Here is a 14207-nt window from a genome sequence, read left to right on the forward strand (position 1 = left end):
AATATTTAGAAGAAAATAATACCCACAAAACTTGTATTAGTACAGCAGTGAAGTGGTAAGCTAAGTGCCTGCATCTGAGTTAAAACCTTGTCAAGGTCGGTGTTGCTTTTCCTGCTTCTCAGGAAGAGAAGAGGGTTGGAGAAATAAGTCCAAGTCTAATACAGTTGTATTTTTGTAACTGACTGTTATTGCCTTACCGAATAGCTAAGCAATTAAAATTTTAATATACAGCTTCTTCCATTTCTTCAACCATCCAGCCATCTCTTTCATTGCTCCTCGCTCTGATGTACACACATATACCTACATACATATATCATCATCATCACCGTCGTTTAACGTCCGTTTTCCATGCTAGCATGGGTTGGACGGTTCGACCGGGGTCTGGGAAGCCAGGAGGCTGAGAATACAATATACTGAATTTTTTAATAAGTGCTCTTGGTAAGGAAATGTCTAAAACATTAAAGTATTTAGACATTTAATAAAAGCAATTGTATATTATATCACGGAATATGTGCAGGAAAATTGCATCAAAAAATCATCACAGAAGATATACATCCAAAATGATAAAGGTTTAAAAGTTTATATATTTATATATTTATCTATTAATACAATATTATTTTGGATGTATATCTTCTGTGATGATTTTATGATGTAATTTTTCCTGCTCTTACTTTATAATATATATAATATATATCACATATATATATAACATATATATATATCACATATATATATATCACATATATATATATCACATATATATATATCACATATATATATATCATATATATATATATATATCATATATATAATATATATATATATATCATATAATATATATATATATATATATATATATATATATATATATATATATATATATCATATATATATCATAATATATATATATATATAATCATATATATATTATATCATATATATATATATATATATATATATTATCATATATATATATCATATATATATATATATCATATATATATATATATCTATATATATATATATATCATATATATTATATATATATATATTATAGATACATATATTTCATAGATATATTTTATATACGTATATATATTGATATAAAGTTGGTTACTCCAATGCTACATAGTGGATCATTACCTTTCAGTGAAGAAGCTATACTCCTTTCATGTATTGAGTATTCATTTGTTTCCCATTTGTTTACTTAAAACACACACGCACGCACACACAAACAACTATCTGACTTAGACTTTTCCATGTTTTAGATACCATAAAACTCGAGATGCCATCATTATCTCCAACAATGACAGAAGGATCCATCGTCAAATGGTACAAGAAAGAAGGTAAGTTGTTCTTACCTTGAAATTTTATTCTTTCACAAATAATTGCAAATGATGAGTGCCATCCATATCTAGTTTTCAGAATGCCATCCTGTGTATGTGTGTGTGTTAGATGAACTGTATTCATTGATTCTGCATTTTCAATTAAAAACACCCTATACTGCAATAATTTAGTGCTTAGATTCTTGATTTGTAAGAGGCAAAGACAATAATTAACTATGAATAATTAAATATGTTCCTGTGTGTGTATGTCTGTGTGCATGTGTGTGTGTGTGTGTGTGTGCATGTATAGAAAGGAGTGGTAGGTTGGATGTCTACATTTAAAATTTTGATCAATTTCAGTTTATGAGTTGTCTACCTTGTCCATCATAACAGGAATCACCATTAACGCTTTTTGTTCTTCTATGAAGTTCTTCTTTCATTTGATTAAGCATCATTTTTGGTTCACTACCTTATATAGCTTCCTTTTAAACCATAAATACTTCATGCAAAACACATCCCTGGGCAATTTTTCCATGTCGTTATTTTAAATTGCTTAATTAGTGCTTTCATTCAGAATTGCAATCCTCTCTTGTGGTGAATAGTGTACTCTTAAGGTTGTGCATTGCTGATGAGTTCTAATGAGAATGAAACATGTTCAACATTGTCATTGTACTCATCAAAGATCAGACACAAACTCGACTTTGGGTCTCCATCTTCTTTTTAATCTGTACATGTAAGTATATGTATATATGGAGAGTTTACGAAAAAAAACAAAAGACGAAGACAGGTGGTGTACAAAACAAACAGATGTATTAGTATAACACTCAGGAACAGAAAAAGTCTTTTACGTTTCATGCCTACACTCTTCCACAGAAAGGTACACAGAAAGAAACAAGGAGAGAAAAAAATGTGTGTAGTGGCTAACGATCTATCATGGCGACTGCCGGACAGAAGGGTCACACACGAGAGGTGGTAAGAAGTAGGGGAGATAACAGAGTAAAGATGACCCCCAACACAAACGTGCGTGCGTGTATAAGAGAGTATGTATGTGCGTGTGAAAGAGGGCTGGTGGTCTGGACGTGTGTGCGTGTGTGTATGTGTAAGTGTGAAAATGTGGGGACGGGTGTGTGGGTGGTGTGTTGTGTAATGTTGTCTGGTGTAGTGTGGTGTGATGTTGTTGGGAGGTGGGGGAGGCGAGAGTGGGGAAAGCACGAGTGGGGTGTGGGTTCGGCTGAGGGTTGGGGTAGAGTTGGGGGTTTGTGGGTAGGCAGAGGGTGGGGGTAAAAATTAAAATGGCATTGATGATGATACATACATGTATATATGTATCATCATCTCATCAATGCCACTTTAATTTTAATGTCTTGTTTTTGATGCTTTCCATGAGTCGGATTAGACTATACCAAGGCAGAATTTTCATACAGCTGGATGCTCTTGCTGACCCTCACCTGTTTCCAAGGAAGGTAATAATTCCTAAGTCTATCAAACAACGAAGAGCCCAGGTACACTTTTGCGGAGGATTGCAAATAAATGGCGCCACCTGTACAAAAATAATGAAGCTTTTGTTTACAAGCAGTGCATGTGCAAGGAAGAAATGCAAAATCAGTTGCGCATGTGCATGCACATCTGAGTTTGTATTTCCTTATATATCACTCATTCAGGCCCTTGGCCCCTCCTTAAGCATAGGCCCTCCTTCTCTCACATAATCATATCCTGCTGTTTTAAATCAGGAGAGGACGTACTAAATGACCTAGTTCAAAATACATGAGGAATATATGAAGCGACTAGAATCCTTCGATCACCTCTGTCTACACCGCATCCTTCGTGTCCGATGGCATCACTTTGTCTCCAACAATTCGGTGCAACACCAGTGCAGAATCACCTCCCTCCAACAAGTCATCCTAACGAGACATCTGCGTTGGCTGGGTCATGCCTTCCGTCGCAATTTCCGCAGCTCCCTCCCCTTCAGGGCTGGCGAAAGCGATGTGGTGGACAACAAGAAACCTGGCTGATGACAGTCGAGGCCCCCATATCTATGGCATTTGCTGCTGGAATAAGGTGTGGTTGGAGATCACGTGGTCGTTAGCCTCAAATCGCCAGGTCTGGTCGGCGTTTGTGAGAGATGCAGCATTGAGGATGTATGAAGCCAGCTCAACCCACCCCGGGTGAATGCTGTCTCAAGTCAAGTCAAGTCAAGTTCAAAATACCCCTATAAAGATGGGATGGTCAGAAGTGGAATACCTTTGATCATTGGATTCCTATTAACAAGTTTATTGTACTATTGCTACCTGCTGGGGCAAGTTGCTTTTTCACTGTGGTACCCATTGACAGTAAGTAGACTGTGGTCATTTGAGAACTGCATTAACCACTGGTACCAGCGGCGAGCTGGCAGAAACATTAGCACACCGGGCGAAATGCGTAGCCGTATTTCGTCTGCCATTACGTTCTGAGTTCAAATTCCGCTGAGGTCGACTTTGCCTTTCATCCTTTCGGGGTCGATTAAATAAGTACCAGTTACGCACTGGGGTCGATGTAATCAACTTAATCCGTTTGCCTGTCCTTGTTTGTCCCCTCTGTGTTTAGCCCCTTATGGGTAGTAAAGAAATAGCTATTTCATCTGCCGTTACATTCTGAGTTCAAATTCCGCCAAGGTCGACTTTGCCTTTCATCCTTTCGGGGTCGATTAAATAAGTACCAGTTATGCACTGGGGTCGATGTAATCGACTTAATCCGTTTGCCTGTCCTTGTTTGTCCCCTCTGTGTTTAGCCCCTTGAGGGTAGTAAAGAAATAGGTACCGCTGAGTACTAGTAACAAGATACAAGCTATTGATCTCATTCACCCTGTTCTCCATTTCCTGCCTCTTGACTTGACCATTGGTCAATGGAACGGTTGATATTGCTAATCATGTTTTGGACCTAGAATTAATCTGATATTCTTTTTATTCTTAGGGGATCCCATAGCTCCTGGTGATGTACTCTGTGATATTCAAACAGACAAGGCTGTTGTAAGTATGGACACTGAAGAAGAAGGAATACTGGCCAAAATTATAGTAAGTATAAAACTCAGGGCCTTACGGTCTCTTCTGTTTACATCACATTTATGTACACACACTTGCCAAAACTGACCTCGCCTGTGCTTGAGCCATGCAAAAAGCACTAAGTCCACTCTGCTGAGTGGTTGGGGTTAGGAAGGGCATCCAGCTGTAAAAATCCTGCCAAAACAATCACAAAAGTCTGGTGCAGGCTTCTGCCTGGTCGGCTCTTGTGAAACCGTGCCATCCATGGAAGGTGGACGTTAAACAATGATGATGATACACACACACAAACACACACGCTACCAATTTGAATATAACTGGCTCAGAGATACATTTTAGTCAGATGATTAAAACCATTTTGTCATCATCATCATCATCATCATTTAATGTCCGCTTTCCATGCTAGCATGGGTTGGACGAATGACTGAGGGCTGGTGAACAGATGGCTGCACCAAGCTTCAATCTTGATCTAGCAGAGTTTCTACAGCTGGATGCCCTTCCTAATGCCAACCACTCCAAGAGTGTAGTGGGTGCTTTTACATGCCATGTGCATGAGGGCCAGTCAGGCAGTACTGGCAACGGCCACGCTCAAATGGTGCTTTTTATGTGCCGCCTGCACAAGAGCCAGTCCAGCAGCACTGGCAATGACCTCGCTCAAATATTTTTTTACGTGCCTCCAGCACAAGTGCCAGTAAGACGACACTGGTAACAATCACGCTCGAATGGTGCTTTTTATGTGCCACCGGCATGGAGGCCAGCTTGTTGCTCTGGCAACGATCTCACTCTTATGGTGCTCTTAGTGCTCCACTAGTACGGATGCCAGTCATCGAATTTGATTGGGATTTCAATTTCACTTGCCTCAACAGGTCTTCACAAGCAGAGTTTAGTGTCCAAAGAAGGAAAAGGTATGCATAAGTGGACTGGTTACACCTCTGGCATAGGCCACGAGGTTATGGTCTCACTTGGGCTTGCCGAGTCTTCTGAAGCACAGCATATTTCCAAAGGTCCTGGTCACTAGTCGTTGCCTCAGTGAAGCCCAATGTTCGAAGGTCATGCTTCACCACCTCATCCCAGGTCTTCCTGGGTCTACGTCTTCCACAGGTTCCCTCAACTGCTAGGGTGTGGCACTTTTTCACACAGCTATCCACATCCATTCTCACCACATGACCATACCAGCGCAGTCGTCTCTCTTGCACACCACATCTGATGCTTCTTAGGTCCAACTTTTCTCTCAAGGTACTTACACTCTGTCGAGTATGTACACTGACATTACACATCCATTGGAGCATACTGGCTTCATTCCCTGCGAGCTTAGGCATATCCTCAGCAGTCACAGCCCATGTTTCACTGCCATGTAGCATGGCTGTTCATACACATGCATCGTACAGTCTACCTTTTACTCTGAGTGAAAGGCCCTTTGTCACCAGCAGAGGTAAGAGCTCTCTGAACTTAACCCAGGCTATTCTTATTCTAGCAGTTACACTTTCAGCGCACCCTCCTCCACTACTGACTTGGTCACCTAGGTAACTGAAGCTATCAACTACTTGTAGTTTTTCTCCCTGGAATGTGGCAGAAGCTGTTCTCTGCACATTTTCAGTGTTATTTATTGCTCCCGAGCATCTGTCACATACAAAAACTATCCTCCCAGTTAGCTATTCCTTTGATATTGCTGCACCTCTTATGTGTCCATAGTTTACACTGGGTACATCTTATAGAGAGTACATCTTATTAAAAAACAATTAAAATTATACACGATGGCCTGCAAAGTGTAGTATAGTATGTGAATGACATTTAATAAAATCAATGGAAGGTAATGTTGAACCTGTCTAAATTCTAACTCAGATTGTAGAAAAGGGGCAACAAAATTCTGTGGTGTATTTAGTCTTATAAGAATAATTGATAAGTGAAAATAATTACTGTAGCCATGCTGGAGCACCGCCTTTAGTCGATCAAATTGACTCCAGGACTTATTCTTTGTAAGCCTAGTACTTATTCAATCGGTCTCTTTTGCCGAACCTCTAAGTTACGGGGACGTAAACACACCAGCATCGGTTGTCAGGCGATGTTGGGGGACAAACACAGACACACACACACATACACATACATACACATATATACACATATATATGACGGGCTTCTTTCAGTTTCCGTCTACCAAATCCACTCACAAAGCTTTGGTCGACCTGAGGCTATAGTAGAAGACACTTGCCCAAGGTGCCACGCAGTGGGACTGAACCCGGAACCATGTGGTTCGTTAGCAAGCTACTTACCACCCAGCCACTCCTACACCTAATTATGTAAGATTTACTCCTGTGCCTAATTATGTAAGATTTATGAAAAACTTCATATTTTAAAAAATATGTCCCATATTGCTTATTTAACATTTGTAAATTTGTGAATGGTTATCTTTGTTTTATTCTCAGTTGCCAGACGATACAAAAGATATCAAAGTGGGTCAGTTGATTGGCTTAATGGTTGAGGAAGGAGATGACTGGGAAAATGTCCAGATTCCTGGTGAGCCTGCAGCTTCTCCTGCACCGTCTTCACCACCTGCGCCTGCAGCATCTGCTCCACCATCTGCCCCGGCTGGTGAACCTTTTCGTGAGTAACAAAATGTTTTTTCAGATACTTTATGCTTGCCTGTAAAGCAATGATCACTGTTTTTGTAACCAACCTTTATATTTTCTATATGTTGTTCATTCCTTTGTCTGTCTATTCTCATCGCTTACATACTCTTTTACTCTTTTACTTGTTTCAGTCATTTGACTGCGGCCATGCTGGAGCACCGCCTTTAGTCGAGCAAATTGACTAAGTACTTATTCTATCGGTCTCTTTTGCCGAACCGCTAAGTGACGGGGACATAAACACACCAGCATCGGTTGTCAAGCAATGCTAGGGGGACAAACACACACACACACATACATGCATATACATATATACGACAGGCTTCTTTCAGTTTCCGTCTACCAAATCCACTCACAAGGCATTGGTCGGCACGGGGCTATAGCAGAAGACACTTGCCCAAGATGCCACGCAGTGGGACTGAACCCGGAACCATGTGGTTGGTTAGCAAGCTACTTAACACACAGCCACTCCTGCACCTGAGAATAGACAGACAAAGGAATGAACAACATTTTCTTTTTTTATTATTTACCAAATCAAAAATCGAGAATCGAAATCGAAATCAAATTTGATGACTGGCGTCCCTGCTAGCGGGATGCAAAGAGCACCATACGAGTGTGATCATTGACAGAGCGGCTAACCGGCTTCCGTGCCAGTGGCACTTAAAAGGCACCATTTGAGCATGATTGTTACTAGCGTCACCTTACTGGCACTTGAGCCCTGTGCTAGTAGGGTATTAAGAGCACCATCCGAGTGTGATCATTGCCAGAATGGCTATCTGGCCTCCGTGCCAGTGGCACGTAAAAGACACCATTCGAGCATCATTGTTACCAGCATCGCCTTACTGGCACCTGTGCCGGTGGCTGGCATGTGTAAAAAGATTCGAGCAAGCTCGTTGCCAGTACCGCCTGATTGGCCCCATGCCAGTGGCACATAAAAGCACCCAGTACACTCTGGGAGTGGTTGGCATTAGGAAGGGCATCCAGCTGTAGAAACTCTGCCAGATCAAGATTGAAGCCTGGTGCAGCCATCTGGTTCGCCAGCTCTCAGTCATTCGTCCAACCCATGCTAGCATGGAAAGCGGAAATTAAACGATGATGATGATGATGATGATGTGTGTGTGTGTATGTATACATGTACTGGAAGTAGATTAGTGAAAGTATAATAGTTAAAATCATTTTAACTATTAGGTTGTCCCAAAAGTTTGTAAACACTTGCGAAAATTGAATTTTTACTCGCCAAGTACTAACAAAAACAACAAAAATTATTCCTCAAAATAAAGACCATTATTTTCCAAGACTTTCTACGAACTTTTGGGACAACCTTATATTATACTTTCACTAATCTACTTCCAGTACATGTATGCATACACACACACTATGCATATTTTGTTGGTTTTTTTTCTTTGTTTTTTTTTTTTTGAATTTCAATTATGTTTGTTTATCATTTGCTCTTTCTAATTTGTTGCAGGTGGCATGCGCATAGAGATGCCCTCTTTATCTCCGACCATGTCTGAAGGAGACATTATAAAATGGCACAAGCAGGAAGGTAAATATTTAGAATTTTGTATTTATCACAGTCTTTTAGAGAGCACTGAATAAAAACGGTTTGGTTCTTGTCGTAGTAGTTGTAGTGGTGGCAGGGGTAGATTAATAGTAGTAGTAGTTGTAGTAGTAAGCTCTGTACGTGAGCAGTCATATGGTAAAGAGATAATCTAGGCTCTTGCTTAGATGTAGATCAGTCCAGACTGAATTGACATACTATCAGATTACATTCATGATTGCAAGACTGTGGTTTCAATTTCTGGGCTAGGATTTATGCTATGTCCTTGAACAAAACATTTCGTCTTACGTTGCCCTGCAATCACTTCAGCATCTGATGTGTGGTACACCTTTCTCTCTCTTTCTCCCCCTACTCCTCCCCTCTCTCTCAGAAATCAACACACAACACCATATCCACTTAGAGCAGCAGTCCTTAACCAGGGTCCATGTGGCCCTTGGTGGGATCCAAGTAAGATTTTGTTGTTAAAATTTATCCCACAATAAATTGGTCATACTTCTACAATACCCAAAATATTTTAACAACTTTTTAATACAATTCCTGATGATATTTAATCATAAAAATATAGGGGAATAATTTTTTTTAAACATTAAAGGGCTATGAAGGTCCAATAGAGGAAAACAGATATCAAAGGGGTCCCTCTCTGTTGGGAGGCACAAGCACTTACACACAACGATAACTCCTGCCTACCAAATTCAACCACAAGTCTTCAGCCAGCCTGAGGCTATAGCAGAGGACTTTTGCCCAAGGTACCATGCAGTGGGACTGAACCCAAAACCATGTAGCTAGAAAACAAGTCTACTAACCACACTGAGAAATACTAAATGAAATAGTGTTGCTTCTTTCTTCCTTTCTATGGAGGTACATATTCTAAAATTGGAACGATACAGAGAAGATTAGCATGGCCCCTGCGCAAGGATGACACGCAAATTCGTGAAGTGTTCTATATTTCTATTAAAGGCGGCGAGCTGGCAGAATCGTTTGCACGCCGGGCGAAGTGCTTAGCTGTATTTTGTCTGTCGCTACGTTCTAAGTTCAAATTCTGCCGAGGTCGATTTTGCCTTTCATCCTCTTGGGGGTCGATTAAATAAGTACCAGTTATGCACTGGGGTCGATGTAATCGACTTAATCTCTTTGTGTGTCCTTGTTTATCACCCCCCCCCCTCTGTGTTTAACCCTCTGTGGGCAATAAAGTAATATTTCTTCCTCCCTTCCTTATTTATCAATATCTATAAAACTGAAATGCGAAAAAGTTGTTTGATTTCTTGGATGTTTGTCTCATTTTGGGATGGGAACGGTTTTAGGGGCGGTAAATGGGGTTGGATTGGTGCCAAAATTTACACTGGGGGGTAAAATGGGCTGGGCAATGGTGTGAGGAGGGCTGCATGTCGCTCGGGGCTACCGTTTGGTTGCCATGGTGAGGAATATGGGAAAAATTGAGTTTTATGGGATAGACAGGTTGCGCTGTTTGAATAATGGTGGCTTTTTATGTTGCTGCAGGGGTTAGAGGTGGTTATCTTTAATCTAATCTATAAAATGAAGAAGGTGAATGTTGATACAAATTGGATTATGTAAAAAGGGGATTAGAATTTACAGGAGGTGAGAAATTGATGTGGAGACGTTTTGGGGTGCTACAGTGGTTGCTTTGCTTTGGAAATGGGGATTTTATTGATATATGGGGACACTTTGGGGTCTAGATTGGATGCCTTTTGCTCAATTTCAATCAAATTTTCAACATGGTAAAGTGGAAGTGGATTTGTAATTTAAGCGCAGAAAATGGGTTCGAAATTTTGAAAATTAAGGCAAGATTTAAGAAACAGAAAGGAAGCAACAGTTAGTAACAACCACACCCTCACCCGCACGTAGAGCGGGTCACCTTAAGCTAGTTTACCTATTAACTTATAGTATGTTTTAACCCTTTAGCATTTAAACTAGCCATATCAGACCCAAATGTTCTACTTGTTTCATATTCAAACTAGCTAGATCCAGCCTCTCACACCTACCCTACATTGCCATTCCCAAAATAAACTATCACATCATCAACATCTCGAAACTAAAAAGATAATGCATGATTAACTCAAAACAATGTGTATAAATAAGGATTACATTTGACAGATTAATCTGAATGCTAAGGGGTTAAATGAGTTTGATTATAAATGCCATGTCTGACTCTCTTTTCTGTTTGGCTTTTAGGTGACAAAGTGGCCCCTGGTGACGTTCTTTGTGATATTCAAACTGACAAGGCTGTGGTTAGCATGGACATTGAAGAAGAAGGCATTTTAGCGAAGATTCTTGTAAATATTCTATTATTCTTTTATTGGTGTCGGTCATTGGACCATGACTGACCATCCTGGTCAACCACTTTGAACGTTTGAAAGGTTTTAGTCAATTATATCAACTCCTGCTACGTTCTGAGTTCAAATTCCGCCGAGGTCGATTTTGCCTTTCATCCTCTCGGGGTCGATAAATAAAGTACCAGTTTCACACTGGGTCGATGTAATCGACTTAATCCTTTTGTCTGTCCTTGTTTGTCCCCTCTATGTTTAGCCCCTTGTGGGTAGTAAAGAAATATATATCAACCCCTGCGCTTGGTCCAGTACTTTACATACAGGCATGTCCTTTGCAAGTGCTGGTGCCATGGTAAAACGTAACATGCTCTCATGCTGGTGCCATCTGAAAATGCACAGGTGCTGCATAAATGCACCCATGCTGGTAGCATGTAAAAAAACACTCAGCACACTCTGTGAAGGGGTTGGTGTTAGGAAGGGCATCCAGCCATAGAAACGATATGAAAACGGACAACTGGAGTCTGGACAGTACCCAGCTAGCCTATCATCATCATCATCGTTGTGCTAGCATGCGTTGGATGGTTCAACCGGGGTCTGGGAAGCCAGGAGGCTGCACCAGGCTCCAGTCTAATCTGGCAGTGTTTCTACAGCTGGATGCCCTTCCTAATGCCAACCATTCTGTGAGTGTAGTGTGTGCTTTTTACGTCCGGGGGAAGCTGACAATGGCCACGATCGGTTGGTGGTTTTTACGTGCCACCAACACGGAAGCCAGTCAAGGCAGCGCTAGCATTGGCCACATTCGGATGGTGCTTTTTACGTGCCACCCGCACGGGGGCCAGGCGAGGCTGGCAACGTCCATGATCGGACACTGCTTTTTACATGCCACTGGCACGGAAGCCAGTGAAGGCAGCGCTGAAGCCAGAACCATGTTGTTCGTATGCATTAGCTACTTACCACACAGCCACTCCTTCATTTCTTTGATATCATCATCATCATCATTTAACGTCCGCTTTCCATGCTAGCATGGGTTTGGACGATTTGACTGAGGTCTGGCAAACCAGATGGCTGCACCAGACTCCAATCTGTTCTAGCAGAGCTTCTACTGCTGGATGCCCTTTCTAATGCCACGATGCCCTTCCTAACGCCAGGACACCCTTCCTAATCCCACAATGCCCTTCCTAATCATTTAAAAAAATTTTACTTCTACTTATATTTTTTTTTTCTTTTTTTTTTGCAGATGCCTGAAAACAGTAAAAATGTTAAAATCGGTCATCTGATTGCATTGATGGTAGATCTGGATGATGATTGGCAGAATGTAACTATCCCTACTGATGTGACAGCCAGTACAGATGCACCAGTCCCGAGCCCCAAACCTGCAGCGCCACCACCACCAGTCTCTTCTGCAACCTCACCAGCTGCAGCACCGTTACAGAGCAATGCTGAAATCATTGAAGAAATACATGCTCTGTAAGTTGTCAGCTTGAATCAGTAACCATCTTGTAATGTTAGTAATTTCCTACCAAAGGGTAATTAGCTTATCGTTTGGGCCATGATCATTAGCGCTGTTGCATCAATGGTGGTTGAGTGTTTGGGCCCTCCATGCTATATTCCGGGTAGTTATGGTTATTAATTACCTGTAGTTAAGACTCATAAGGTCAATAACGTCTGCTTCACCTCATTCCAATTGTACAACTACCACCACAGTTACGATCTCACCAGTACGGTCACTACCACTCTACTACAACCAACACTGCATCACTTTAGTCACAACAACCACTATTCCTCTCAAACAATATTTCCAAACCATTTTTCTTTCTGTATTTAACACTTCATCTCCTCAATTCTACCCACCTACCCTTAAATGATAAAAGCAATCTGGTGGGCAGCATTCTTAAAATCAAATTTAGTCATAATACTGCGAATAATGACAAAGAAATTTTCAAATTGAAAACAAGGCGGCAAGCTGGCAGAATCGTTAGCATGCCGGGTGAAAAGCGTAGCCGTATTTCGTCTGCCATTACGTTCTGAATTCAAATTCCGCCGAGGTCAACTTTGCCTTTCATCCTTTCAGGGTCGATTAAATAAGTACCAGTTACACACTGAGGTCAATGTAATCGACTTAATCCGTTTGTCTGTCCTTGTTTGTCCCCTCTATGTTTAGCCCCTTGTTGGTAGTAAAGAAATAGGTATTTCGTCTGCCGCTACATTCTGAGTTCAAATTCCACCGAGGTCAACTTTGCCTTTCATCCTTTTGAGGGTTGATAAATTAAGTACCAGTTACGCACTGGGGTCGGTGTAATCGACTTAATCTGTTTGTCCTCTCTGTGTTTAGCCCCTTGTGGGTAGTAAAGAAATAGAAATTTTCAAATTAAAAACAATTTTCTCATTGGAAAACCCAAATTTCCCTCTAGAATCTTGGAATTTGCCCTTTTTGGAGAACATTTCTCCTAGGTTAAGAATTGCAGACATAGAGAACCCCTTATTGACACGGTGGGTGTAACATTCATATTCATTCCAACGAATTTTCTTCTCTATAAATCTCTCTCTCTTTCTCTCTCTCTCTCTATTAATATATTGATCTGACTGGTCAACACGGTCACCCCCAAATCAGCTTCATTACACACACACACAAACACACATGCAACGCACACACATGTAGATATTTGTAGATATAGCAAGCACACTGATCTACCCCATGGTAGTGGTGGTGATGGTAGTATAGTCATGTGTGTGAGAGAGAGAGAGTGAGTCCATCATGCCATAAGCTCTCCAAATATCATTCCCCTGTCCCCTTCATGCTTCCACACTTTCCTGTCCTTCATCATCTTTGCGATACATCCTTTCTTCAAGGTTTGTGTCTTTCAGTGAATGTCACACATATGTTCAACAAGGTCTTCCCCTTTTCCTACCACATGCTTCTTCCCATAGTAATAGGTGACATACAACCTCATTGATTCTTTGCCAACGGTGTCCCACAAACTTAAGTCAGAATTGTTAAATTTCCATTCAGTAAATGTTGTTACCAACAAATTTTCTTCATCCTCCTTAATTTACTCTCATCATCGTTCATCGTTTAACATCCGCTTTCCATGCTAGCATGGGTTGGACGATTTTGACTGAGGTCTGGCGAACCAGATGGCTGCACCAGGCTCCAATCCTGATTTGGCAGAGTTTCTACAGCTGGATGCCCTTCCTAACGCCAACCACTCTGAGAGTGTAGTGGATGCTTTTACGTGCCACCTGCACGGGAGCCACCGGCATGGGGGCCAGTCAGGCGGTACTGGCAACGACCTCGCTCGAATCTTTTTACACATTCCACCAGCACAGGTGCCAGTAAGGCGGTTTTCTATTATCTTCATAATTGCCCCGCATTCATG

At 41.2% G+C, this 14207-nt stretch overlaps 1 protein-coding gene and 1 non-coding gene across 3 annotated transcripts in view; both read left to right on the forward strand.

Annotated features, from left to right (window-relative positions):
• Positions 1–14207, forward strand: part of LOC115212314 (pyruvate dehydrogenase protein X component, mitochondrial) — a 43077-nt gene that overhangs the window by 12164 nt on the left and 16706 nt on the right. For both annotated transcript variants that reach the window (XM_036503181.1, XM_029781174.2), the window contains exons 2-7: positions 1269–1346; positions 4275–4375; positions 6784–6961; positions 8453–8530; positions 10736–10836; positions 12068–12297. In XM_036503181.1, coding sequence (XP_036359074.1) covers positions 1269–1346; positions 4275–4375; positions 6784–6961; positions 8453–8530; positions 10736–10836; positions 12068–12297 — 766 coding nt within the window. The remainder of the gene's footprint in view (positions 1–1268; positions 1347–4274; positions 4376–6783; positions 6962–8452; positions 8531–10735; positions 10837–12067; positions 12298–14207) is intronic.
• LOC115212452 lies at positions 9392–9495 on the forward strand. The gene has a single exon (XR_003881732.1). It is a non-coding gene; the product is annotated as a U6 spliceosomal RNA (small nuclear RNA).

Source organism: Octopus sinensis, linkage group LG5 (assembly GCF_006345805.1).
Source record: "Octopus sinensis linkage group LG5, ASM634580v1, whole genome shotgun sequence".
Taxonomy (NCBI): domain Eukaryota; kingdom Metazoa; phylum Mollusca; class Cephalopoda; order Octopoda; family Octopodidae; genus Octopus; species Octopus sinensis.